The 27,953-nt window shown below is 37.6% G+C and overlaps 1 protein-coding gene and 1 long non-coding RNA gene across 2 annotated transcripts; one reads left to right on the plus strand and one right to left on the minus strand.

Annotated features, from left to right (window-relative positions):
* Positions 1–325: 325 nt before the first annotated feature.
* On the minus strand, positions 326–11,707 carry lyplal1 (lysophospholipase like 1). The gene is made up of 5 exons (XM_051130384.1): positions 11,542–11,707; positions 9,871–9,970; positions 8,463–8,632; positions 4,933–5,048; positions 326–4,838 (listed from the first exon to the last, which is right to left on the minus strand). Exons 1-5 carry the CDS (start codon positions 11,627–11,629, stop codon positions 4,617–4,619), a joined length of 696 nt encoding a protein of 231 aa, XP_050986341.1. The 5' UTR covers positions 11,630–11,707; the 3' UTR covers positions 326–4,616.
* On the plus strand, positions 11,671–23,513 carry LOC127177865 (uncharacterized). Its single transcript, XR_007829274.1, has 4 exons — positions 11,671–11,779; positions 15,097–15,334; positions 15,416–15,894; positions 23,174–23,513. It is a non-coding gene; the product is annotated as an uncharacterized LOC127177865 (long non-coding RNA).
* Positions 23,514–27,953: the final 4,440 nt, after the last annotated feature.

Here is a 27,953-nt window from a genome sequence, read left to right on the forward strand (position 1 = left end):
GACGAGAAGAGGCTTAATGTTATTATTTGTTTAGTTGCAGAAAAAAAAAAAAGTCACACAGTCCATGACGGACAGATGGTTAACGGCTGTGGTAATACAATACATTGGGCAGGATATACAAACACTCACGTTTCATTCATCAACCTCAAATATGATATAACATAAATAGCAGCAAATTTACACGACCGCTCAATCCAATGTTAACCTAGAAAAATAGACGCTGTTGAAGTGTGTGTGGAGTGTGAAAGCTGAATAGTAGCGCGCTCACTGCATGACAGATGGAAGTGTGCGGTCACTTGCTCTTAAAATACTCCGTCATTTTTGGTCATGCAGATAAGAGTAATGCATCTTTTTAATCTCTAAAGACTCTACTCACAATAACAACGAAACGTTGCGTTTTTGTAAAATAATGAAAGCAAACAGGATGCGCTTTCTGCCGTCTCGGTCTCTGTGAATATGAGCGCGAAACTCTGAAACTCTGTGTAATCTCACTTTACAGACATGAAAAATATATCGGTAGAGAGTAAAATGTCTACTTTCAAATAAACCGAATGGAAAACAAATATTCTGAGATTAATTAATCCATATGAAACAGGCGCATCCACTACTGCGGAGATGACGAGTCAGTGTTGGCGACTTCATCTCTTAAGGCGAAAACAAAGAAGGCACTGGTTTATCAATAAATTATTAAAATGTTGATGCAACCTTAGTGTTTTTCCCTGACAAATTCATAGTCATTACGTATGCCGGTGTGCTGTGGCAAGTTTTATGTATGCGCTTAAACGCTTACTAGGCCATGTAGGCAATTGAAGGCTCATTATTGTAATTTAAATGGTTTATTAATCAATGTGCGAATGTCTTATTGACTATATACTAAGCCTGGATAGGAAAAAGTATTTTAATATAAAGAAATGAAATACTTTAAGCACTTGTTGTGGGCTGATATGCACTAACGGCAGTTCCTTGTTACTTCATTAACAGTACTGAGATTTATTCATTAACAGTACTGAGATTTATTCTTGCGTAACGGCAGGTCCGGTTCTCTCTCATCAGCAAAACCCCCAAACAACTAACCTAACAGCACTGAATGAGCTACTGTGAACAACACTGAAAAACATTTCAAAGCCTTTCTGCATGATTTAGAAAAATTGTCCAGTGTGCAGGATGTTTTCACAGCAACTGATACAGCTCTTAATATGCTAATGAAAAGATCAGGATGTTACATAAGATTTGGAACTCAACTGAATTTAACAAGCCTCATTGGCAGAGTAAAAAAATGGCTTCCCATTGCCAAAACATTCTGGATATACAGTTTATATAGTGGAATGACAGTGAGCATATATAAGTCATGCAAATAAGTTTTGTTTAGAACACTTCAGCTCTTTCTCCTGTGCTCAAGCTGAGTGTGTTTCTGTGTTGCTGTACTGAAGTAAACTATGGAAATCAAACACACTGGGACGTTTTCAAATGAACTTACTGGCAAAATCTAGCTGACTCTGCAAACTGAGAACTGCAAGCACACTAATACTGTCACGTGTGGAGGAAATTATGTGGAATAAAAAAAACAACAACTGTTAACAAGATCCCATTATACAAATACAGATATGAAATATAGCTGCAAGCAGTGATTACCAGGATTCAAGTGCTTAAGGCATTTAAGCATACAAGGAAAAAGACATTACATATTATTTAGCAAGGCTGTACTCACCCAAATCAATTAAAAAATACATTTTGGCAGATCCAAGTAATTTACCGTAGAAATATTAGGGTTTTTTTAACGTTTATGACTGTTATAGCGCCAGCTGCGGTTGCATGTGTCACATGTGCTCAGCAGGTTGGTGAAATTTTGAGTTTTCCTTTAAGCTCTGTAGGACTTTGGGTAAATTTGGACATTTTTTTTCATAATTATTGGCCTAGAGAGTCCAGAGAATTGTATGAGTGACAGTTTACACCCTTGAAAAATGCGTTATCGTCCACCAGTGGTCAATTTCTTTCAAATTTCTCTCAGACCTTTGGGGCTGTGAGTTGAACAGGCCCACAGCGTTTCGCTCCGATTGGCCTCTGTTAACTTTGTCTAACAGGTGCTCAAAATTCATTGGCCAATGGCGGCCATGTTTTTTGAGATACGCAAATGTCCTTGTAGACACTCGTGGCACTTCAGACCAAGACCAATGGTTGAATTTGTCATTTCATATAGCCATTTTTATGTTTTTTCCCTCTTACAGCACCACCAACTGTCTCCCGAGAATCATTCTGCACTGGTTTGGATCCGATCAGGCGAGGACTAGGACTAGTTTGCAAAAGTAGCATTTCAAAAAATGCGAAATACCCCAAAATTTCGCCAGGCTCACAACCGAACCTGGAGTTATGAGTGATTTTATACTTTTGATCGCTGTAGCGCCGATTGGGGTGAGCCTTTGTCACGTTGCAGGGGGTGTGAGTACTACCACCCCTCCAAATTTCAAGTCTCTACGACTTATGGTTTGGTCTGCACAATCAGTCTTACATGGAGATCACTGATCTGTGACCATTCTAACAATTACAGTAGGGTTTCAGCGCTACACAGATTACACAAATTCAGATGTGTAGTCCAGTTGAACATATCCCTATAAAGCCATCTGTCTTTCTTTCCCTCACCTCAAACCATTCCTGTATAAATGTTGAGACACACTTGAATGTATTTTTTATTGAATTTCATTACCTTTTGCAATTATAAGGCTGCATTTATTTGATCAAAAATAAGTAAAATTGTGAAATATTTTTTACAATTTAAGACCTTATTTCTGTTTAAATGTTTAAAATGTAATTTATTGCTGTGATCAAAGCTGAATTTTCAGCATCATTACTCCAGTCTTCAGTGTCACATGTTCCTTCAGAAATCATGCTAATATACTAATTTGAAGTGGTGCTGAATAACATTTTTTTGTGGAAACGGTGATTAATTTTAGCTTTTTTAGAATTCTTTTATGAATAGAAAGTTCAAAAGAACAGCATTTATTTGAAATAGAATTTGTGTAACATTCTAAATGTATTTACTGTCACTTTGATTAATTTTAATTCATCCTTATTTTTTAAAAAAAAATCTTACTGACCCCCAAACTGTTGAACAGTAGTGTACATGCAAACTTGTAAAATTGGTTGAAGTAATAGTCAAAGTGAGCACAGCTGGAATCCAGACAAAGAAGCAGCTCAAATATGAGACATTTGGTCACTACAGTATTCCCATACTTCCACTTGTGTCATTTCATACTTTTGATGACTACTATTATTCTAGCATGTGGAAAACAGTCGTAGTAAAGAATGAGTCTGTGTGTTTGGACTCCTGACTGGAAGTGTATATTCTCACTGTGCCCATTACAGATGATATTTGCAGTATCTATGATGAATTAAGGCCTTTTAGCGCTGTCGGTAAGTCATGCTCAGTGTCCAGACGGTGCGTGTTGGTACTGGCCTGTAGCCTCACTACATCTAGAAGACTTTAAAACCTGCTAACCACTTCCTCCCAATAACCATTAATGAAGCTACTGTTCGAGCGAACCTCCAAACACATGTACAGCAGATTTCGTGGCGAGCAATAATGGTGCGGGGGGAAAAAATGGGTAGAACAGGAGTGAGAGATACGTCGCTCTGCAGGAAACGGGCCGGTGCCAAAGAGACCGGATTCCGGCTCCAAACCACAGAGCCGAGTGGCATTCCTCCCCTCCGGTGTGATGGCTCTACCTGCCGCTTCAGCCTGACCACAGGCTCTACGGGCCAAACCAGACTCCATGGAACAGTCATCACAGCCTGCAGAATGTGCTCCGCTGAACACTTTAAAGTGGTTAGCGCTACAGGCTATGAAATGTGCACAATAAGTAGAGTCTTTGTGAGGTGGAACACATGCTGGTGAATCGAGGTTTATACAGCTATATTAACTCTGATTAAGCATGTGGATGGTTGCAAAAACGGCAGATTTTTTGCGCTAAACGCATTCGTTCCAGCAGGTGCAATGCACAAAGTTGGAAGAGAAGAAACATAACAGTTTATTCAGAGTCAAATAAGCAGATCGTTTAAAAGTAATAGTGAAAAATTCTGTCACTTTCTTCTTTATGAAAGAAATTAATACTTTTATTCATCAAGGAAACATTCAATTGATCAATTCAAATAAATGCTGATATTTTGACATTTCTATTCATTGAAGAATCCTGGAAAAAACAAATTTAGCACTGCTTCCACAAAAACTGATAATAATCAGCTTATCAGAATGATTTCTGAAAGATTATGTGACATTGAAGACTGGAGTAATGATCCTGAAAAGTCAGCTTTGATCATAGGAATTAATTACATCTTTTAATATATTTACATAGAAAACTGCCATTTTACATACTAAAAATATTTCACAACTGTCCTGTATTTTTGGTCAAATAAATGCAGCCTTGATGAACAGAAGAAGCCTGTTTCAATAACATTTTTAACGGGTTGACTGGTTTTCCTTTACTGTTTGCCTCAAGGTTTACATTTAAATATAAAACTCAAAAAAGAAATGACATCTTGTGACAACATGAGGGAGAGAAAAGGATGATTACTGTAGGGTGGACATAAGGAAGCAGTGGTCATTGTCCAGCCTTAAGGATGCTCTAAAGGGAAACTTTCTTCAGGATCCAGGAGCGTAGTAACTCCAGTTCTTGTCGACACAACTGATGGTTGAGGTCTGGGAAGGAATGGAAAGACGTGCTGAGGCCAGCTTTCTTCAACAGTGAGTAGGTCTCCTCAGCCCAGCTATGGAAAACCAGCTCATCCGCTTTGCCGTGACACTGAAGGAGCTCAGGTAGAGGCTGTTGGGATGCATTTTCTACTGCCTGTGTAGAAGGTCAGACAGATTCTGTTACTTGCGTTTGATATTGTGATAGGAAAAATCTTTGGTCGTAAGGCATTCTGAAAGGTATTAACTACCTGATATACAACTGAATCTTTGTTAAGGAAGCTGGACAGTGCGAAGATGCCAGCAACATCCTGGTGGTACCTGTAAACCAGGTGTAATGCCATAGCCCCACCCATTGAGAAGCCACCTAGAGTCAAACATACAGACATTAGACAATTAGACGTTGGTGGACTTGAATTTGAAAAATAGTGTGTACTGACATCACAGTTAAAACAAGATACCTTCTGATTTTGTGCTATAACTAATAAAGATAAAGAGATGATCGGTTCACATGCTGCTTGAACTGAGGTGCTACAGTGATCTGTCACAACACATTAAATAGCCACAAAAAAGAGCTTTTGTTTAACACTGAAAGTAACCTGTCTTCTATGTCGGTGCATTGCCAGTGATGTTTGCATTGTTTGCTCCGTGATGTTTTTCACTGCATGAGAACATGATGTGCAAACAAAGTGCCATTGTTTGTCAGACATAGCAACAGTAACTAAGGGGGGTGGGTCTTTGCGAAAGGTCAATTTATTGTAGCGGGAGGTTCCTGGCTCAGATTCTGAGATTAAATCATGAACACCTTTCTTACAGTAGAAAATTACATCTGGAGTTTGTGCTTGACTGCACGGTCAGAATAAACATCTGCCTATGGTGAGCGTTTATTTTACTTTGCTTTGCACTGGAATCTGGTAAAATAGATTAAAATAGTTACTAATCAATATATAAAAAATAACTAATAAATGCATAATTACACAAACATACATAAAACAAAATTACATAAAAACATAAACTGTCTGACCAAAATTACATAAAAATCTATTCCAAATGACGCTACAATAAAGTATTTTATGTATATAAAATATAAATTGAATATACTGTAAAAGCACAAAAACTGCCTATCTGGGACATTCTGCAGTGGTTGCACCACATCATATTTTCTTGTAGAAATACTTGTAGAAACAACTTAATATTCATTGTTTTTTTTTTGTTTTTTTGAGGTCATACCACATGACCAGCCATTAAAAAGGTTAAAAAAAAAAAAAATCCAAATTTGAAAGAGAGTTACAAACCTGCTTGATGCTTCTTATGGGTCACTGGCAAATTGGTATATGATGCAACGTCCTATCTTTGAATGGACTTCAAAATAAAAATCCCAAAATGGTAGTTTCTTGATGGCCGCACCACATGATATTTCATGAAATGGAGATTATCAGGCAAATTTTGTTTGAATATTGTGATGGAAATATAAATAAAAATCCTTTGCAATTTTTTATTGGAAATCATGCCAAAAAGTACAGAAAATTAATCTGAATAAATTTAGGGTAATTTCAAAGATGTTTCCAAAACAGCAGTTCTGGCCGGACGGCTACTATTCTTGTGTTGACTAACATACTAAAAGCACATATAAAGTACTTGATTATAATTTTTCAACTGTCACTGATATTAAATTTAAAGTTAATATATTTTAAATGTACTAAAATACAGTTTCATGACACAAGTTTCAATTGAAATGGCATTATTGTATACTGTGTCTGTCAGTACATTAAGCAGTACTTTAACCATAAACACAAGTGATTGTGAAATCACACATAAATGTACTTTAGTCTCACTTGGGGTCAAAAAAGCACTTTGAAGATCAGCTAACTGCATTTAAGATAACACATTTTAATTGTAATTGTCCAAGTGTCTGAAGACATTACATTCAGTTTGCACTTATGTATATATTCTTTCAAAGCATATGATTTCTGTAATACGTGATCTTTTTGTTAAAGTACACTAAAGTGCACTTCTTCTTCACCAGGGACTATTTACCTAGTGTCAAATAACAGACCCAGCGTCTCAAAATGAAAGACTATAGAAATATAAAACCCTAACATTTCATGATTAAAGCTGAACTGAACTTCTTAGATGGTAAAGGCATCACTGTAGTTGTAATGTATCATTTGTTGTACTATCAGTTTGACACGGTACGCAGCAGCCTAATTCGTTTTCAACAAAGGACACGCAGCAAGTGGCAAATCACAGGTGGTTTTGCTTGTAAACCCTTTTCCGTGGTCTTTTGTCACTCAGCAGTGGCAGATGCATTGGTTTTGACAACAAACACCAATTTAATATTATATATTTTAAATTACATTATTTTTTCCACTTTTACACGTGTTGGTGTCTCATAATCAGTGCCTTTTTAACTGCATTAGACAGGCATGTTTATAGTCAATAATTAGATTGATGCACATACAAACATAGAATGACAGAACTTGTATGTCTGACTGAAGGTTATGAAAACCTTTTCACTTTGGAGTGATTAAGTTAGGAGGACATTAATAAAATGCAATTCAAAGTGGTCTACAGTAGCCAGGCCCAAACTGTGAATCAAATTAAAAAAGAAAGAAAGAGAAAAGAAAGCTGGCCTTTAGTTCCACATCATCAAACCTCCATTTTTCTCAAGTCCTCTTTCATGCCTGTGCTTAATCTTACACATCTGGGCAAATCTGGGCACTACATCTGGGAAAGTGAACAAGTACCCATCAGTCTGTCAGAGCCGGTGGGAGGAGCCGTGTTGAGACTGAGGATGGGTGGAGTTCGCATGTTCTCTCATAGAGATGTTGTGAGCAGGACTAATTAACAGGTCTGCTGCGTGAACTCCATCCCAGTACTGAACTTCTTGAGAAATCCACATGCTGTTTGGCTTAAAAAAAAAATCTGCGCACGCTTGTTTGACTTTGGCTTTTCCCATTAACTACGACACCTAAAAGATTGAAAAACGCAATATATATGACAGCGTTTTCCATGGAAAGTTCTGGCGCTTGTCAGTCCGTCAGCCTGGGAAGTGGACTCAGCGTACAGACCACTTCGTTTCTCCAGCGTGCAGAGTGACTCCAATGAGTATTTATAGTTAATGACAAAATGTTATGATTTAGGAAGATAATATTTCAGCAGTCTCACAGGAACATGTGTTTTTTGAATCAGTTTCTTTGGAACTGAGTTCAGGGGCTTTTCTGTCCTTCCACACAGAGCCTTTTCACACAAAGACTTTTTTTTTTTTTGCACTCTTCACGTTTTACTTGTAACTATTTCAGGGTATTTATGTGTTATTGGCTTGTCGGTTAACCCTTCCTCAAATGCTGCCTTTGGGTTTACCTCTCTGAGCTAATCGCAACCTCTTTTTAATGTCTATCCAGTCTTCTTAACACACCCCGAGGGAATTTACCTGGGTTCTGCTAAGATCTCTTTTTACTGAATGATTTTCTGCCACTTTATCTCATTGTGACATATACGTGAACCCGACAACCCAAATATTCTGAGATAAAGCTTATCAGAAACCCGAGAATCATCCAGAAATTCTTCTCGGCCCATTCTGGCAACAAATGAAAGGAATAAGAAACCTGATAAGTTTCATTCTTCATTTTACACAACGAGGGAGAGACTTATGAGCAGTGGTCTGAGACTCTGCTTAATTTGGAACAAGTGGAGTGTGAGAGTGTGTAAGACAGAGGAAAGCAATAAGGTAGGGAGAGATAGATGGATAGGGAGGAGAGAGATAAGCCAGTAGCCGTACCAATAACCATCCTGTGTTTAGGGATCCCTGCCCGGATCTCCTCCTGGACAATGGCGCTTAAATTATCACACATGGAATCTATAGACTCTAAATGTTCCGGGCAATCCTGGGAAATCTTGTGACGGTCGAACCACACGTGAGACTGAGCCCCTCGCATGGGTGTGTACGGCCTGAAAACAAACATTTATAGCGGTGAAGTGATAATTTAATCAAAACAAAGCTGAAGAAACTGCAAAATAACTACTGCATTCACATGGCTGTGAGAAATTACTGTAAAATATTTGGAATTACATTCATTTCTGCTTGAATTGCACCTAAAATGTGATCTTTTCCTTATTTAAGTTATAAAGCCATAGCAGTTAAAGTATTTATTTAATAAATAAAATACAGTGTAAGCTCACTACATGTTTATTCAGATATAGATATCTAAATAGCATTTCTCTTTTACTCTGTCTTTCAAGGTTTTCCTTATCAACTGTTAAACTTTTATTTTCAGTTCACGAGTTCGCCTGCCCATCCAGTCCTGATGGGCAATGGTAAACAAAATTGGCTTGCTGTCCTTAACGGAGGCTCGAACCCGAGGCTCGGCTTGAGCACCGAGTTCAACCCCCCATTGCGATATTACCTAGAAGGAAAATAACAGAAACAGAGAAGGAGAAGGGGAGGTGGAGGGATGCCGGAAGAACTGACGCTGGGACGGTGCAATGAGAGCTGCTTATATAGGCTCATAATGATGATTGACAGGACTAAATGATTAGGCGGTAAAGTATGTGAATTAAATGATTTGTTCTAAGCGCAATTAATTCAGCTAATGTTGCTTTGTTTTACACTGATTCAGTAAGTTCTCAGCTTAATAATCTCTCTCTCCTTCGGCTTGCTCCCTTTATCAGGGGTTGCTAGTGGAGTGATCCGCACAGCTGATTTGGCACATTTTTACGCCGGATGCCCTTCCTGCTCTCAGCTTTATAAACTAAAAAGTTATATTTATGAATTATAATTACAAGCACAATTAAGCCTTGATATTTCACTGTTTATTAAGTTTTCAGTTTTTTTTGTTGATCTACAGCATCCATCTTTGTCGTGCAAACATCCGCTACAGACACTCATCAAATCCATTTTTAATAATATTGCTTCTATAAAGCAAGTGAATAAATTGTATCAGGTTGCTTTTGAATTATTTGTAAAATTCTTATATTTCATTACTAGATTTTATTTTATTTTTTAAACTAGAGTTTTGATTCTGCTACTGAGACTGTCAGACTATGGCAGTCTCCACATAAAGAGAAAATTGTCAGTCTAAACATGTGCATTTGCCACTAAACAAATAATTTCTATAATTACTTTAATATTGTGTTTAACCAATAATGCTGTAAAGATGCTTCGAAGGTGATGTACAGGGAATGTTTACCTGGCTGGCGCTGTGGGATAAATCACCCGGATGTTTTCAAATGCCAGGTTTTGTCCCAACACATCATAAACCCACCTGCGCAAACCCGGCCCCGTGTCTCCTAAATGAAATTAATGAAAGTTATTACACCACCATACATCTTATACTGGACTAAACTATTCAAATGTGTCTAAATTAAACCTATATACTTATATAATTAAACCTATACACTGTATACTTTGTACTCAACTGTCTAGTATAGAAGTCTGTTTCTATCACTGAATAAGAAATAAAAAAGGTAGTTGTGACTTTTAATCTCACAATTCTAACCTTTTTTTGCATGATATGCATGATATAATGCATGATATAAACTTGCCAGGTTGCAACTTGCAAGTTATAAAATCAGAATTGCATGATAGCACCTTGCAATTGCAAGTTACAGTGTTGGAGTTGCAAGATACAACCTTGCCATTCAGAGAAATAAAATCAGAATTGCAAGACATTTGCATTTTATATGTTGCAATTGTGACTTATTTTCTCACAACTGCAAGGTTATATCGTGCAATTCAGACTTTATATAATGCAACTGTGATTTATAAAGTCAGAATTGTGAGATACATACACTTAAGAAAAATGTCTTTTTTTCTCTTAATTGGCTTTTAACTCACAGTTTTAAATTGATATCTATTCATATACAACTCTGAAAAAAGGCCACAACTGCAAGAAAAAAGAGAGTTTAGACTTAGAATAGAATAGAGTTTATACTTCAGAATTGAGAAAAACAGTCATAATTGTGAGATGCAAACTGGGAATTGCAAGAAAAAAAATCAGAATTGTGAGGGGGAAAAATTGAAAAATTACCTTAAAAATAAAAGAAAATAAAATAAAATAATATTATATATATATATACATATATAATGTGGCAGAAACAGTATAGCAAATACATTTTATAAGAATATTTTGTCATTTAGTGCATATTTAGTGCAACTTTCCATATTCTATTTTTTAATGAAGTGCATTATCTGGGTATTTGAAGTGCACTTTTTCTCAGTTATAGTTTTCATTGTGAACACACTAAATTTACACACTATTTATACAACAAAATTCTGTAAAGTGCACACAGTACACAAACATGCCTTCAGTGCAAGTCTAGTATGCAATTGTGTCCATAGCAGGACAAACTAAACACCAACTGTAATGATATGGGTTTGTTCAAATCCCTAACTATGTCCCCTAAATATTAACAATGTATATAAATATGAATAATATCACTGTAACAGTAATGTCTGCCTTAGAAAACCCAAAATGCAAAGGATTTGCAATGTGCAGGACTGTAAAGACTGTGGCAGAGATTTTAAACGTTTTCACTTTGTGGTCACCTGTTATTGTAACCTACCAGCTCCATGCGCACCGGCACGGAGCTCATTCGCGTTCTTACACGCTCTCTGCTCTTCTTATAATTATTTTTCTTTGGACATGTCAGCTGAAGTCTCACACCACAAGCGGGGCGTTTTTAACAGGACATGTCATACAGTTCGACTTCACGCCTCAAGACCCTTGCGTTTCATTCAGTTGCGGTGCGTGCTGCGTGAAACGCGCCGGTCTGCGGTGGTTCGTTGTATATAATATCTATTTTCAAAACTGTGGGCACACCGCGCCTGCCTGAGAAAGGGTTTAATATTGTAAAAGCACCTGAGCCATGAAGAAAGATGACAGAAGCAGTGTGTTTTCCAGCCTGACTCACGACACTCTTCTGTAGTTTAACTGCAGCCATATTCATCCCGTGTTATCTCGCGATACGTCATCTACGTCACAGATCGCGTTCACCTTTCAGTGCTGTGAAGCTTCTTACTAATGAAGAATGATGTGTTGTTTTGTGTATGTATAGCAACATACGTGGGCAAACAACTGCTTCTCGTGTTTTCTGACGGTGAGCATTAGTTCCAGTACAGCTGATTTGTTTTTTGGTGTTGTCAAGTAACAGAGAAAAGATTTAGTACAGTAGTTGATTTGCCCATTAATCCAATTTTGGCATGTAGCCTCCAAACTTTACTTCACTTTCTTTTAAGTCGTACATATTATTGTATAGTAATTATCCAAGTATTGTCAGTAATAGAAGAATAAAGCGACAAGTTAAGCTACAAGCAAAACAACATAAATAAAGTGAAAAACAGTGTTTATCATAACATGCCAAAAAATTCTCCATTAAAAAAACCCCTTAGTTCTAACTGCAAGGTTATTATCACTAAGAAGTTGCAGCTGACTGTAGAAACTGAAAAGGAAATCCAAAAGTAATCAAATGTGAACTAAAATGAGGCTACTGGGTCATTCCCTGTCCAATCAACCAAAATTTAAAAACCTTCCCTTTTTAATTTCCTTAATATTTTTTTCTGAAGAAAGAGACATGTATAGTGATAAAAGGTAAAATATTAAATGTCATGGATGAATATTTGCTGAGTAATCCAGTATTTTGTAGAGGAGTGTCAAAATGGCAATTTTCAGAGCCAGATTACAGGGGGGTTAAAAATGACTTCAGAAAGACGGCAGCATCATAATGTTATTTTTACACAGAGATCGCAGATCTGTAAAATCTGGCAGTGGTGACCATTCAAAAATGAGGAAAAGTTTTTTTTTTTTTTTTCTCCAAAGCATGCCTGTAATTCAAGAAGTATTAAAGCATTATCTTAATGCTCTTTTAGATATTGGGTCTTAACACACTTTCTTTTCGGCATTTTAATTTCTAAGGCCCGCTATGGTTCAATTCTAGAGATACTGCAATCTCGGTAAGGCTCCAGGAGTAAATCGTTAAAATGTGCACATTTTCATTGGTCAAAACCCCTACGTTTGTCACTTTGCAACAATATGATACTTATTTTCTTTTAAAGAAGAATGTCTGAAGATCTAATAATGTTGAAACTAGAATCTCGTTTCCATCTGTCAAAACAACTGCATTAAACAAACCAGTCTGATCGCCATAAATAATCTTTTTCCAAAGTCAAGAGGTATTAAAGGTATAGAAATACACTGAAAATGTGTAGTTTAATAATTTACTCCTGGAGCCATATTGAGATTGCAATATCTCTAGAACTGAACCATGTAGGGCCTTAAAAATGAAGATGCCAAAAGTGAAACTTTGTTAAGACCCGATACATAAAAGGGAATTTAGATATCTCTAATACTATTTGAGTTACAGGCATGCAACTTTGCTCTTTCCCCATTTTTTAATGGTCACCATAATGCAACAAAAATTGTTAAGGTCAGCAGATTTTATTAACAGATCTATCAATCTTTATGTAAACATAAGATAATGATGCTGCCATCTTTCTTAAGTCATTTTTAACTTCTTTTAATTTGGCTCTGAATCTCAGGTGAAAATTGCCATTTTGACCCCCCTCTACAAAATAGTGGATTACTCAGTAAATATTCATCCATGCCATTTAATATTTTGGTATTCATCACTAAATAGTATATGTCTACCTTTCTTCAGAAAAAACAAAAAATATTAGCAAAATAAAAAACTTTGAGCCGTGGGCCTCTGGTTAAGTTGCATGATTATTAGATATAATATATTATCGACTTTATAGTGTACTGATACTTTGACATCTATGCCTGAAGATATTTACAGTCATTTATAGTCATTCGAACACCCTATTCTTTGTGATATTGTGTTATCTTTGATTTTCACTTCTATTCAGGACCAGCATCCAAAATGATACACACCAAAAGCCAAGTGTTAGTAAAAATCACGTTGGCCAGTAAATCAAAGCATTGATTGGCTAGCCAGTTGGCTGCTTAAGATGAAACATGGTTTAAATTGCAAAGTGAGAACAATACTCTGATCCTTTTCTATTTCTGTTTCAAGAACATCAGAATGTAGCATATATTGAATTAATGCAGAGTGTAGTTTCATGGCTTTTCAGAAATATTTATAGCCAGTCATTTTTCTCAGTTCACACCTATTAAAAATTTTCATTCAGGACCTACATCAGACCCTTTTGTTGAGGAAAAAAGCACAGCGTACTTGCATAAAATCCCTGTCTAATAAAAAGTTCCACAGCTCTGTTACGCTGAACATGATTGTTTGCTCACAGAGATTTAGGAGATGTCTACAAGCTACTTTAAACACATACTGGAGTCTTATCTTTTATAAACGAAGTGCCGTTTCACTTGATTCTGGTAAATTTCAGTTGCTTTGAACACTCAGACCACACATTCTGTGTCCTAAATCTCACCTCCTTCCACCTTTTCTCTCTCTGTGTGGGAGGGATGGACTACATTTGTGTGTAACTGTGTCTCTGTCTCCAGTACTGACAAATGGCTGGAGGAGATCCCCCACATGCTAAATCAGACCTGTATCACACTGTCTGTTTATGCCTGCCCTCTATAGGCAGCTTGATAGTGGATCTGACATCTTGAGACGGGACCGGTTTGTTTCTAACTTAGATTTTCTAAGGCAAAGTATGTCAAATCCTGTAAGATAAATTGCTCACATGGTATTGACTTAGATAATGTAATTAATCTCAGTTGCTAGTGAAGAAAAACATTCAAGGTCTATGATTACTTATAATTTGATTAATGCTGTAGGGTTTTGATCAAATCCAGTATGAATGGAGTAATTGCTCAGCCTATTAGTATTATAGCACAGTGCGCTCCAAGATGTTAAACGATCAAATGAAATTTGATTTCTCATGTCATGACAGCTTTACGTTTCGTAAAAAGAGGTTACATTTATATTTGTTTTATTAAAGCAGTTTTTTATTTATCATGTTATCATATTAAAGGGATAGTTCACTCAAAAATGAGGGTGCTGTCATAATTTACTCATCTTCAAGTTCTCTATAAAAACTCTCTATGAACGCAAATCATAACATTTTTTACAATGGATACAACTTTAATGTGAGAATGTAACAAAGATATTAATAACAACCTGCAAAACCGTACACTACTGCATGTGCAAAACAAATAGTTTTGTATGTTTTCTCTAATAAAATGGACTCTTGGATTCAATCCCAATGAAATGGCTGTTGTTGGTGTTTCTTCTTGGCTGTGTTTTAAAGAAAGGCTGTGGCTGTCGCATGTTTGACGCTTGAGGTTGTGGCATTGGTCCTTGCTCTGTGGGCTGTCGTGGTTTGTTTCATTGCTCCAGCAGGGACAGGTTGTTTGGAAGCTTTAATTGCAACGGTTGAACTGTGTTGAACTGGTAGCCCCTTTAGCGTTTCATCTTTTCTTTTGGCTCTTCATTTACAGACTCCACCATCAGCTTGTCTTGGCCTACCTGGGAGATGTTGTGTTTCTTTCAGAGTCCTCAAAAGCGTCTTCTGGCTTTCCAAATGGTGCTGGTTGGGCTCCACTAACCGCCGAACCCCCAAAAGTGTTCTAACCTGCCAAAATATGATAGATGAGCTTAATACAGAGGATGTTGTTAAAGCTCCAGGAGAAAGTTGAAGCATTGAAGAAATTTCCTCAGCCACCCATCACAACCAAGGTATGTTCTTTCTATAGGTTGGCAGACTATACTGCAGTTGTTTTGTCACAAGTTTTTTCTTGTTGGCCTGCCCTTTTACAGGCCCCACACGGAAAAGACTACTGGAAAATGTGACATGGACCCAGGAGGCTGAAGAAGTGTTCATTATGTCAAAAGGGGCATTTACCTTAGAACAAGTTGTGCTGGGTGCACTGGACCTCTTCCTCCTTCATCTTCCAAGAGTCAAAGCTGTCCTTTCTCAGGAACATCTAGTGATCTTTATTAGCCAGAAGATGAAGTCTCCTGTAGACTCAGAGTATTCAGTTGTCAGGAAGGAACGCCTGGCAATTAACTGATTAATCCTGGAGCAATTACATACTCAGGCACAGTTTATACTGGACATGCACTTCTGCTTTCAAATGGCACGGAAAATGACACAAACCCAAGAATGAGGCCATAGTCCCTTGTGCTTCAAGACTATCATTTTGTCATCAAATGTTGGACAGAGCAGACAACAACATAGTCCTGTCTTGTGCATTACTGGTGACTGAAGACTCATGTTGACAGAAACGTTTAAGAAGGTAAGCAGCTGTTTATATATCTTTGCATTGTGATTGGTGGGATTAAATGAGCATGATTTTCCTAAACATTCATTTGAACCTTAAGCACATTGCAACAGTGCCACACAGAAACAGTGCTATTAATGTACCAATGGCAAAAAAGTGATAAAAGAAACTGTTAAAAGGCACAAATCATCTCCAGATGTTCTTTAGAGATGCTGTTTGTTCTTTCTGGTCGAGCAAAGACTACTTTACCACAACACATTAAAAGTAATATAGTGTCACACTGCGTTACACTTTTCCTGAATGATGGGTCAATGACAAGTAAGAGCATCCAAGATTAAAAAAGAAAAATCTTTTTAAAAACTCTAGTTCAAAAAGTATGAGACATTGCATTTTTAGAAATGTAATCTCTAGATTAATGTGAGTTTCCTATGGTTTTGAAAAACGTTCACACAGTTTTCAAAAAGGTTTCCATTTAATGATTCTAAAAATGTCAAGTGGTGTAACCATCAAGTAACATATTTTCATTACACCCTGAATACATGTAAGAGTACACATATACGCTATTTTAAATTCAGTTCAAATACAGTTATTTTAAATTCAACTATTGTCTTCTGCTGAAATGCTGAAACAAATTTGTTTGATCATATTTGTTCAATATATATAAAGTGCTATAGAAATAAAAGTGACTTGACTAGAAAAAAAAATGTAGTCTAAATAAATTAACATATTTTTTTATTAGACTTGAGGTGCAGTGACCCTATTGAAATTGCTCAGATTCTTCCTCTTCTCGAAAATCAATCACATTTTTAAAGGCGTAAACATGCTCAAACTCATAAAACTTTGCACACATTTGATATGGGTTTCAGAAGTGGGTCTGGCAAAATGGATTGATAGTGCCACCTATAAAATTTCAACGAAGTGCGGTTCGAAATTTGGTAGACACATGTAACACACAAATACCTACAAAAACGTCGCTTGGTGTGAAGTCCGAAACCCCACAGGAAGTCTGTTATTTTTAATTTTCTCAGCAAGTTTTGCGCTGTTTTTGCTATTTTCAGGCATTGTATTTAAACAAACCCCTTCTAGAGATTTAAACAGATCAACACCAAATTTAGTCAGTGTAAACTAAAGCCCTTTATGATGTTAAATTGCAAAGACCTTTGAGAAGAGTTTTCGTCGAAGGGCGACAGGAAGTGGCATGTTTTACGCTCTAACAAACTCCTTATTGAGATTTAATGACACCAACATTTTATTTTGTCAGTCTACATTAAAGGCCTTTGCAATGTTAAATTGCGAAGATCTTGAGTTTTCGTTAAAGGGTGTGTCCATGGCGGCCAGACAAAGTTCAATGTTTCGCCTTAGGAATAGAAGGTGTTGTAGCTCAACCATACAATGTCCGATCTGCCCCAATCTTCACACGTTTGATAAGAGTCCTAGCTTGAACACATCTAAAGGCCAATATTCTGTTATAATCATAGTGCCACCTGCTGGCAACAGGAAATGACTTGTTTTACACTAACTTAAACATGCAATGTCCAATCTGCACCAAACCTCAAAAGTTTGGTAAAAGTCCTGGCCTAAAGACACCTAAAGGCCAATATTCAGTTATAATCATAGTGCCACCTGTTGGCAACAGGATACATCATGCTTTACACTAACTGAACCATACCATGTTCAATCTGCACCGAACTTCATATGTTTGATAAAACAGTGCTCGCCTGAAGACATCTACATGCCAATATCCAGTTACAGTCATAGCGCCACCACCCGGTAGCAGGAAATTTGGCACATATACACTGACCAAAATTATAAACGCAACACATTTGTTTTTGCCCCCATTTTTCATGAGCTGAACTCAAAGATCTAAGACTTTTTCTATGTACACAAAAGGCCTATTTCTCTCAAATATTGTTCACAAATCTGCCTAAATCTGTGTTAGTGAGCACTTCTCCTTTGCTGAGATAATCTATCCATCTCACAGGTGTGGCATATCAAGATACTGATTGGACAGCATGATTATTGCACAGGTGTGCCCTAGGCTGGCCACAATAAAAGGCCACTCAAAAATGTGCAGTTTTACTGTATTGTGGGGGTCCGGGGGGGTCCGAAAACCAGTCAGTATCTGGTGTGACCACCATGTGCCTCACGCAGTGCAACACATCTTCTTCGTATAGAGTTGATCAGGTTGCTGATTGTGGCCTGTGGAATGTTGGTCCACTCCTCTTCAGTGGCTGTGCGAAGTTGCTGGATATTGGCAGGAACTGGAACACGCTGTCGTATACGCCGATTCACAGCATCTCAAACATGCTCAATGGGTGACATGTCCGGTGAGTATGCTGGCCATGCAAGAACTGGGATGTTTTCAGCTTCCAGGAATTTTGTACAGATCTTTGCAACATGGGGCCATGCATTATCATGCTGCAACATGAGGTGATGGTCGTGGATGAATGGGACAACAATGGGCCTCAGAATCTTGTCACAGTATCTCTGTGCATTCAAAATGCCATCAATAAAATGCACCGGTGTTTTTTGTCCATAACATACGCCTGCCTATACCATAACTCCACTAGTCCACAATGTTGACATCAGCAAACCGCTCACCCACACAACTCCATACACGCTGTCTGTCATCTGCCCTGTACAGTGAAAACCGGGATTCATCCGTGAAGAGAATACCTCTCCAAAGTGCCAGACACCATTGAATGTGAGCATTTCCCAACTCAAGTCGGTTACAACAACGAACTGCAGTCAGGTCGAGACCCCGATGAGGATGACGAGCATGCAGATGAGCTTCCCTGAGATGGTTTCTGACAGTTTGTGGAGAAATTCTTTGGTTATGCAAACTGATTGTTGCAGCAGCTGTCCGGGTGGCTGGTCTCAGACAGTCTTGGAGGTGAAGATGCTTGATGTGGAGGTCCTGGGATGGTGTGGTTACACGTGGTCTGCGGTTGTGAGGCCGGTTGGATGTACTGCCAAATTCTCTGAAACGCCTTTGGAGACAGTGGCATTATGTGGCATTATGCTATGTGATAAAACTGCACATTTTCGAGTGGCCTTTTATTGTGGCCAGCCTAAGGCACATGTGTGCAATAATCATGCTGTCTAATCAGCATCTTGATAAGCCACACCTGTGAGGTGGATGGATTATCTCGGCAAAGGAGAAGTGCTCACTAACACAGATTTAGACAGATTTGTGGACAATATTTGAGAGAAATAGGCCTTTTGTGTACATAGAAAAAGTCTTAGATCTTTGAGTTCAGCTCATGAAAAATGGGGGCAAAAACAAAAGTGTTGCGTTTATAATTTTGGTCAGTGTAAATGACTTTGAAATATTCCTTCTATATTTACCACTTTAAATGGATATTGCCCACGTTTCGCTGGTTTCCTAAAGCCAGTGGGTGGTGGTGAGCCTGGGTGCAAGGGCTCTTTTAACGCTGCTTGCAGCCTTAATGTTAAATATAATTATGATCCTCAATGAGCATTTTGATGCACTGTTTTATTAATTAAACATATTCGGTGCCACTTTATATTAGGTGTCTTTAACTACTAAGAACTTACATCAAAAATAATTTTTGGTGCAGTGTACTTATTGTATTCATGTTGAATTGCAAGTCACTTTTGCTGCTATTGAGGTGAGATATGGGTAAGTTTAAGGTCAGGTTTGGTGGCATGGGTAGGTTAACGTTAAGTTTGGGTTTGGGTCAACGGTGTAATTGTACATAGATGTAACTACAGAAGTTAATTACAGATGTAATTACAAGACGGTATTTCTAAATGAGCGTAAAAACATGTATGTGCACAATAAGTGCATTGTATCAAATTATTAATTTAAATATATGTACTTACATAGTTGTTGAAGTTGAAGTTGAAAATCTGACTTTTTCACAGTTTAGAGTCCCAGCATCATATAGTAGCCAATAGAGCAGTAGATTTATTGGTTTATTTACTGTATATTACGCTGCTGCCACACAGATCTAACATAAACATGCAATTTCTTTCCCAGCTGTTTACTTTCACAGACATAAACGACTGTTTTTGTAACTTGTGTGTTTTTGACATAAACGTGTGTGTATTTGGCAGTTTAAGCGCAATATGACATGAAAGAGAGTTTAATTTAGTACTCACATGCCGTGTGACAGCCGCTTTCTATGCGTTCGCTTCAGGTGTGTGCGCTTAGAAAACTGTATATCAGAAATTTAAATGAATCTGGTTTAAAACACATGATTTTAGCACGACAGACATGATAATCAAAACCAAACAGATGTTTTTTGGCAGAGTATCTAAGTTTAGCTCTAATGGCACAGCTCTATTTTGGAAACAGGGGCAGGCAGCAGCAGCTTACTTGCATTTAAAGAGACATGCACGAAAATAGCGCATTTCTGCTTCCACTCAAAATAGGCATTTAGAAAATTATATAATTAATGATCTGTGTTGTTTTTTGAGCTGAAACTTCACAGACACATTCTGGGGACATCTGAGACTTATATTACATCTTGTGAAAAGGGGCATAATAGGTCACCTTTAAAGTGGTCCACATATTCCATTATATATATATTATATATTCATACATTCTATAAAAGACTTTTATGACACCTTGGACATATAACAAAGCATGTCACGTCAACTAACTTAATACCTTTCTCTGCTTTTATCATACTGGATGGTTTAAGAGGGGAGGAACTGCTCTCTGACGGCCGTGATTTTTCATCACATTGTTTTTCTTTGAGTTTTCTTTTCATGTTATTCTTTTTTTAAAGCATGATCTCACTGGTTCATCCCCCGGGAGACTCTCATGGTGCACCACTTAGTGCTCATCAGTCAGCGTTGATGAAAGACTTGCCACATTCATACTAAGCATAGCAATGACTAAAACAACTGACCATTCTGAGTCAGCCCATTCTGAGGTGATTTAAGATTTCAATGCGAATAGAGGATGATGGCCTCCAGATGAGTTCTCAAAGAGATGAAGCTCACAGGTCATTCTCGGGTCATTCACACATTAGAAATCTCCCTTCAAACGAAGTACACATAATTACGACACATTAAGATTTTCAGGGAGGAATTCATTAAGTGCATGTGGATAGCGTGTTTTATTTACATGCACTTTTTGCATTGTTTCAGCACATGATTCAGCTATGGAAATTAGGTAATGGAGCAAACATGGCCAAAATATTCTGCATGCTCATTCTTCCACTTCATTAGAAAAATAACTGCAATTATGATTGTTAGAAAATATATCTTTGTTTTAAATCTACATTTCTGTTCACTGACTGCTAATAGTGTTAATTATGACATTACATAAACCAGTTTAGAATTTTCCTGTCCCTTGTGAAAAAGAAGTGTGTTTAATAGTACTTAACGTGCACTCGTAGTGCACGCAAACTGTACTCTTAAATGTAATCAATAATATGCTAATACTCTTAATCTTTTACACTTTTTGATGTTGACTGACATTAATACATATGTATAGTACTTGATTACAATTTTTAACTAGTGCGTTATTCAATATTACATTAGGTTTATATATTTTAAATAAGTTAAAGTATTTTAAATGTACTAAATTGCAACTTAATGCAAATAAAAATGTTTTAACCAATTTAAATACATAACACAAGCAGTGTTGGGGGTAATGCATTACAAATAACGTGAGTTACATAATCAGATTACTTTTTTCAAGTAACTAGTAAAGTAACACATTACTTTTTAATTTACAAGAAACAGAGTTACTTTTTCAAATAAGGAACTCTAGTTGCTTTTTCTCCCCAATTATCGATTGAAAGCTCTCCTGTCCCCATGTTGAGAGAAATCAGGAGTAAGGTGTTACTTTAGTTCTAGACTAAATGTGAACTTGCATTAATTCATCTCACAAAAAAACTTCAGTATTCCTCAAAATGAATAAAAACAGTGAAATGCAACTTAAAATATGTTGCAAACCAGCAATTAAATATGTTAAATAATACAAATATCCTTTATGTATTTAATCCGATTTTATTAACCACTGTCTTTGCTGCTGCCCTTGATCCGATGATCCGATTCAACCATAATAAGCAAAAAATTACTCAATAAATTAACATTTGTTCTTCTTTTTTTATTGCTGAAGAGTGTTGAACTCTCTTCTTCTGCGTTCTACTGTACAGACGTCAATTCACTTTTCCTTCAGCTTGAAGCTTTTGGTGCGAAAGGGCTTTTACATTTGCCAAAAATAGAACTTTTTAAATGAAAAACAAACAAGCAATTTCAGAAGTAAAACAAAAGTAACGTAACGCATTACTTTCCATAAAAAGTAACTAAGTAACGCAATTAGTTACTTTTTTAAGGAGTAATGCAATATTGTATGCATTACTTTTAAAAGTAACTTTCCCCAACACTGCATACAAGTGTCAATAGAAGTGACATTAAAGTATATTTTAGTTTACTGTGCTTGTCAGTACATTCAGCAGTAACTTTAACCATATTTTAAAGACAACCAAATTATGAAATTACATATAAAAATGTACTTGTATCCTACTTAAACGGGTCAAAAATTGCCTTAATCATGCACTAACTTAACACATAACATACCTATAAAAACACCTGCTAAACCCAGAGCGCTGTCACATAAGTGCATGTTTCAAACAGAACCGGGTGTAATTACAGCACCTGTCTTTCATTTTGATATTTGTGATCCAGATCAAACTTTTGCATGAAACAGTGTGTGCTACACTCCTTGAGCGGCGTTCTGGCGTGGCTAAAAAGTAAGGCGCGCTTTCATCTCTCATGTGGTCTGCAAAAGCTTGGAGTGGAGCTGGTGATATCAGGACGGCTTTAACACTCCTCTCCCCCCCCGCTGACTGCTCGAACCTGTGTCCTGCTTCCACCTCTACAGCAGCATGCAATGTTGGCCGCGTTCGTGCAGCATTTATGGCTGCACTTCAAAGCTCCTACTGTAGCTCTGCCAGAGAGCACCACATAACTCAGCCAACATGAAAGTAAAGCCTGTCGTAAATTTTGCGAAAAATTGAAACAAACATACCGAAGCCAAACACGTTTAATAAGTAGGAGAACAATGCCGTTGCCTTGTGGGTTTGTTTATTTGCTGCACGCCGTCAGCTGAGGCAGGTTTCACTCACTGTGTTTAACAGCATTTTTTCCGTATATATGCCCAGGTCATAATTCCATAAACTTACAGCTATGACGAGATATTGGGTTTTGAGGAATGCGCAATGAGGAGCCAAGGAATTTTTTGCCAATGTGATTTTATTTTCTAGTTTGACTTTGATGTCGGTCAGCGTTTTCTCTGTTCATTCTTTTATAGGGGAAAATTGGACGACAGCCTGTCAGCTCAGGGGTCAAAGAAGAAAGCGAACAGTTACTACAAAGCTGTGTGTAAGAAGAAGTCTTCACCTATAAAGCAATAACTATGAGCAAAGTGACTTAATTTGTACCACTCTCTGTTTTGCCTAAGTTTTGTAATTGAATCTAATAAATGTTTATTTATTAAACCGATAAAGCTGCTATGCAAAAGCAACTACAAGTAAGCAATTTGTAGGTCAATATGGAAGGAAATATGCATATTTTGACTGGGCCTTGTATAGGACTTTATCAGAGTCTATGTGTTGTCACTTCTTCAGTATTGACAAAATATTTTGTCCTTTATATTGTCCTTTTATATTCCATTATTAATGGAATCCCATTTCCATATATTCAATATTATCTCACAATTGTGACTTTTTTGCAGTTTTGAGTTTATAACTCACAGTTCTGACTTTGTTTTTAGCAATTCTGAGAAAAAAAAGTCAAAATCGCAGAATTTATAAACAAAATTGTGGGATATAAATTTGCAATTCTGAATTGTAATATATAAACTCAAAGTGCAAGAAAATACAAAAGAAAATTGCTTATTTTTATTGCATTGAATTGTGAAATGTAATTTCAGAATAACAAAATAAAAACTTTTTAATTGCTACTTTTTCTCTCACAATCTGGACTGAGACAGAATTGAATAGAACTGAAAAGAAAAGTCAGTGCTGTGAGACACAAACTCACAATTGTGAGAGAAAATGTCAGAAATCAGAGTGCAATTCTGATTTTGTTTATCAGAATTGCAAGTTTATATATAAAAGAAGTCTGAACTGTAAGATAAAAAGTCAAAACTACCTTGTTAATTTTTTATTACATGGTGGAAACCAGCTTCCATTGCTTGTTTCCTAGTCTAGCTTTCCAGTGAACTTGGCATTGCATTGCTCGCCTCTGACAAATTGCTTATGTTAATCTATTGTTGCTTTGGTTAAAACGATCTGCTGAATGCATAAATGTTAATGCCACATCTGATTCTAAAAATTATCATTATCAAACTTGCATTTATGTCAGAGAGGCAACTCACAGGCAGCAGTTTAGGGAAGTCAACTGAACTAAAAAAATAAAACTATAGTTCACTCGAAAATTACAATTCTGTCATTGTTTGCTAAACTTCATGTTGTTCCACACCCATATGTCATTATGTTTCCAGTGGAATGCACTTTGAAGAAAGCAGCTGCAATGGGAGGTGGGAACCCATGTTTTCATCCACACTTCATCTCTCTCACGTTTGCTAGTGTGACTCTATTTTGGGAAAATGAGGGTTTTAAAAAAAAGCATTACAGGAATATTTGCACGAGAGAGTCATGGACTTTAGAGTTGACTTTGGAGTGCCATGGCACTCTGGATTCGATCTTCGCACTTTGTTTTCATAGACCTGCAATTAGGAAGGAACAAAGTAAGAAAAACACCAGAAATCTGATGGCTCGGTCAAGGAGGGGGGACATAAAAATGATACAGAAGAAAAAGGAAACATTTCAAAGCTTGAGATTCACGTCAAAGGCTTGGTCTCTTTGTTGGGGTTTATGTTGTGATAATGAGTGGCTGACTGTACATATTATATTTTCCTTAAATGGAAAATTATGACTTTAAACTACAAGTGAGAATCACACTCATGAGCTATTATTCAAACTTATTGGTATTTTTACAACTCCTTGCTCCAGGTTAATGGACTGTGATGCCAAAGCCCCAAACAGGGAAAAACAATATATTTCATACTATGAGAGTCCTCCAAAAAAGTTGGCCACCGGTGAATCTACTATAATCAACCAAGGCTGATTGGAAATATGTGCTTGTGGTGATGTTTCTGCAACAGCAATATTACGTACCTTACTGCACTGTTCAATATGTGACCATGGCTATGTTTTTATTATGCTAGAATTAAAATGTCCAGTAAAGTCGCTAAAAGGTTAACGCTCTATCATGCATACACCAAACCCAACCCTACCGTCTATTTGATGTTTGCATTTACATCTGGAAGACAGATGTTTGCTCATCTGCAATACGTCTATAGGATGTTTCCTATCAGATGTCTGTTAGATGTCTGTTAGATGTTTTTAAGATGTTTATGATTTAGAATGTATGTAAAACTGACATCTTACAGGCATGTGTCAGATGTTTGTACACTGCAGATGCTTTCCAGATCAAGTGATCTTTAACAGACGTCTTGCAGACGTACGTGTGCAATCTAGAAAATTTTAAATTCCTTATACTTAGGTTTGAGCTGCTTTGTTGAACCATAGTTTCACAGAAATCATATCAAGGCACTTCACTCTGTCATTGACAGAATTTTTTTTCATCAGTGACAGAAAAATCTGAAGGCCGTCCGTCACATTGACGGATTAAACTGAGGGTGATCTGTTGTAAATTGTAACTGTAATTCCCACCCCTGTCCAGTTGGTGGTGAGTGCGCTTCAGTGTAGCAGCACAGCACTGGATCCAGAACAAAAATGAAACTGTCACAAATGTTTTGCTATGTGTTTGATTACGCATGGGCGAGTATCCAGAAGCTACAATCTATCATGCCATATTAAAAAAGCACCGTAACTGTATTTATTGCTTGAATTTCCAAATGAAATGGACAGAATTTGAAATCTGAGACTTTGTTTTATTTCAAAAGTAACACAAAGCTTAGCCTATTGTGATTTATTGAATGGGAGGCGGCTATGTACTGTTCATTCATCAGCTGAAAAAAAGCATAGACCAAAAGATCGATTGGGATTTAAAAAACGATATTGGTTCATAAAAATGAGAATATATTGAAATCGCTGTCACTGCCGGGTGTGGTGTTGAATGTGAAAAGTTATGCAGTCTCATCTGTTTATCTGTTCTCTTCAAAATAAATGCATATGCCTATATCGTCCTGTAGGTTCATAATTAAAAATGAAAATGTGTACAAAAATAAAGGCAATTGTAACACCTCTTGGACTGTTTATGTTGGTTTTGCCCATTGTCACCTGTCTTGTTATTCTCGTCTTTCGTGCGCTTCTTCATACACACAGCCATGACAAAAAGTTAAGCGGCGTTTTTCCCCACATTTTCTTTTCATTTTCCTTCAGTGTTTTTTTTTCAGTTTTTTCCCCCGTCATGGATCATCCTGCCTTCCGCCTCCTCCTCCTGGAGCAGGGGAATCGCTCTCTTGAGGATCACACCAAAGACTTTATGTTCCTCGCCCCCATGACACACTACCCGGACAGCAGCCTTTGCTCATTTTATAGGACTGGACTTAATCCCACCACACGAGCACAGCTGTCCGGGGATGGTCCTCGAGAGAGCCTCGCCACCTATGTTGAGTGGGTGCTGGGGTCCAGCAGATCTTCGCGGACCGTGGAGGACGACACCAGCACCACTCCAGACCCAGAGCAAAGCCCAGCAACACCCCAACTCGCGGAGCCAGAGCCCGAGCCCACCGTGGATGGAGAGCCAGAGCCCAACGTGACCGAACAGCCCAACGTGGGCTCGCCGCGGGTCTGCCAGTCTCCATCGGCGTCATGGCTGGAGGATCCCTCGTCTTCGCCTCTAGCATCAGAGTCCTGGACTCCGCCTCGGCCCTCCGACCCAGCGGCTCCACCCCGGCACCTGGCTCCTCCTGCTCCGGGTCCCTTCTGTCTCCTCTTTGGCTCCTCCCTCCGTCGGATCCACCCTGGACTTTGTTCGTCCTCCTCCCGGATGTCCGTCCTCCGCCGGAGCCTTCTCCTACAATAACTTTCTGTTGCGATCCCACATCCACTCCTTTGTTTTTGTTTTTTCCACGGCGCCTTCTGGGAGGGGGGAGTAATGTAACACCCCTTGGACTGTTTGTGTTGGGTTTGCCTATTATCACACCCCCATTGGACTGTTTATGTTGATTTTTCCCTGCTGTGCCCATATTTGGTTCTTCCTGCCCTCGTTGTGTCCTAATTAGTTAACTCACTTCACCTATTTGTGTATCATTAGCCACCCTTTATAAGTTGTGTTCAGTTCTGTGTCTGTGTCTGATCTCGAGGTTACTTTGATGTGTGTTCACCTGCCTTTCTTGGATTTACCTATTTGGATTTATTAAAATACCTGTCTTGTTATTCTCGTCTTTCGTGCACTTCTTCATACACAGCCGTGACAGCAATTAAATGTGCTATTATAATTAAAATATAAAAAATTAAAATGACGAGTGATAATAGATCATGACGAAATTTTTACGACCCTGTCTGTCAATATGACGGACAATGTTAAAGTCTAACGCAACCTCTGATATTGTGTGAACTACCGGGTAAACCTATGGAGTTAGAAAACCTATACATATGAAGCTGTATATGTGACTCTAACATTCAAAAGTTTTCAAATCTCTCAGCATGTTAAAATTGTTTTGAAGTCATACTATTGTGCAAGGATTTGTGCAAAAATGAGGCTTTCTTAATCAAAACTCTGGCCCTGTAAATCATACTTTGTATGAGAAGGAATAAAATTGGTCAGAGTTTTACTGCCTCTAGTGTTCGTTTCAACTAGAAATTGCAGCAACTAGTACGTATAGGTATGTTTTACGAGTTTTGCAGAAACGTAGATAAACGTTGACCCACGAATGGCTTATTTATAGTCGACTGCTGGGAGACAGTGTTGTAGCATAAAAAAATGACATGCTTTACTTTTAAACACTAGAAATATTTTTCTTTTACAGGAAAATGTTTTATGTTTTGTATTCAAAAATTGAGATGATTCATCCTTCCTCCTTGCGCGAGTTCACACGCAGTCTGCGCTGCCGGTAG

Source organism: Labeo rohita, chromosome 16 (assembly GCF_022985175.1).
Source record: "Labeo rohita strain BAU-BD-2019 chromosome 16, IGBB_LRoh.1.0, whole genome shotgun sequence".
Lineage (NCBI taxonomy): Eukaryota > Metazoa > Chordata > Actinopteri > Cypriniformes > Cyprinidae > Labeo > Labeo rohita.

Coding starts and splice junctions, on each gene's coding strand:
- lyplal1 (XM_051130384.1), bottom strand. CDS start 11,629: ATGAATATGGCTGCAGTTAAACTACAGAAGAGTGTCGTGAGTCAGGCT. Junction 9,971..11,541: donor CATCTTTCTTCATGGCTCAG/GTGCTTTTACAA, acceptor AATTTCATTTAG/GAGACACGGGGCCGGGTTTG. Junction 4,839..4,932: donor AAGATTCAGTTGTATATCAG/GTAGTTAATACC, acceptor CCTTCTACACAG/GCAGTAGAAAATGCATCCCA.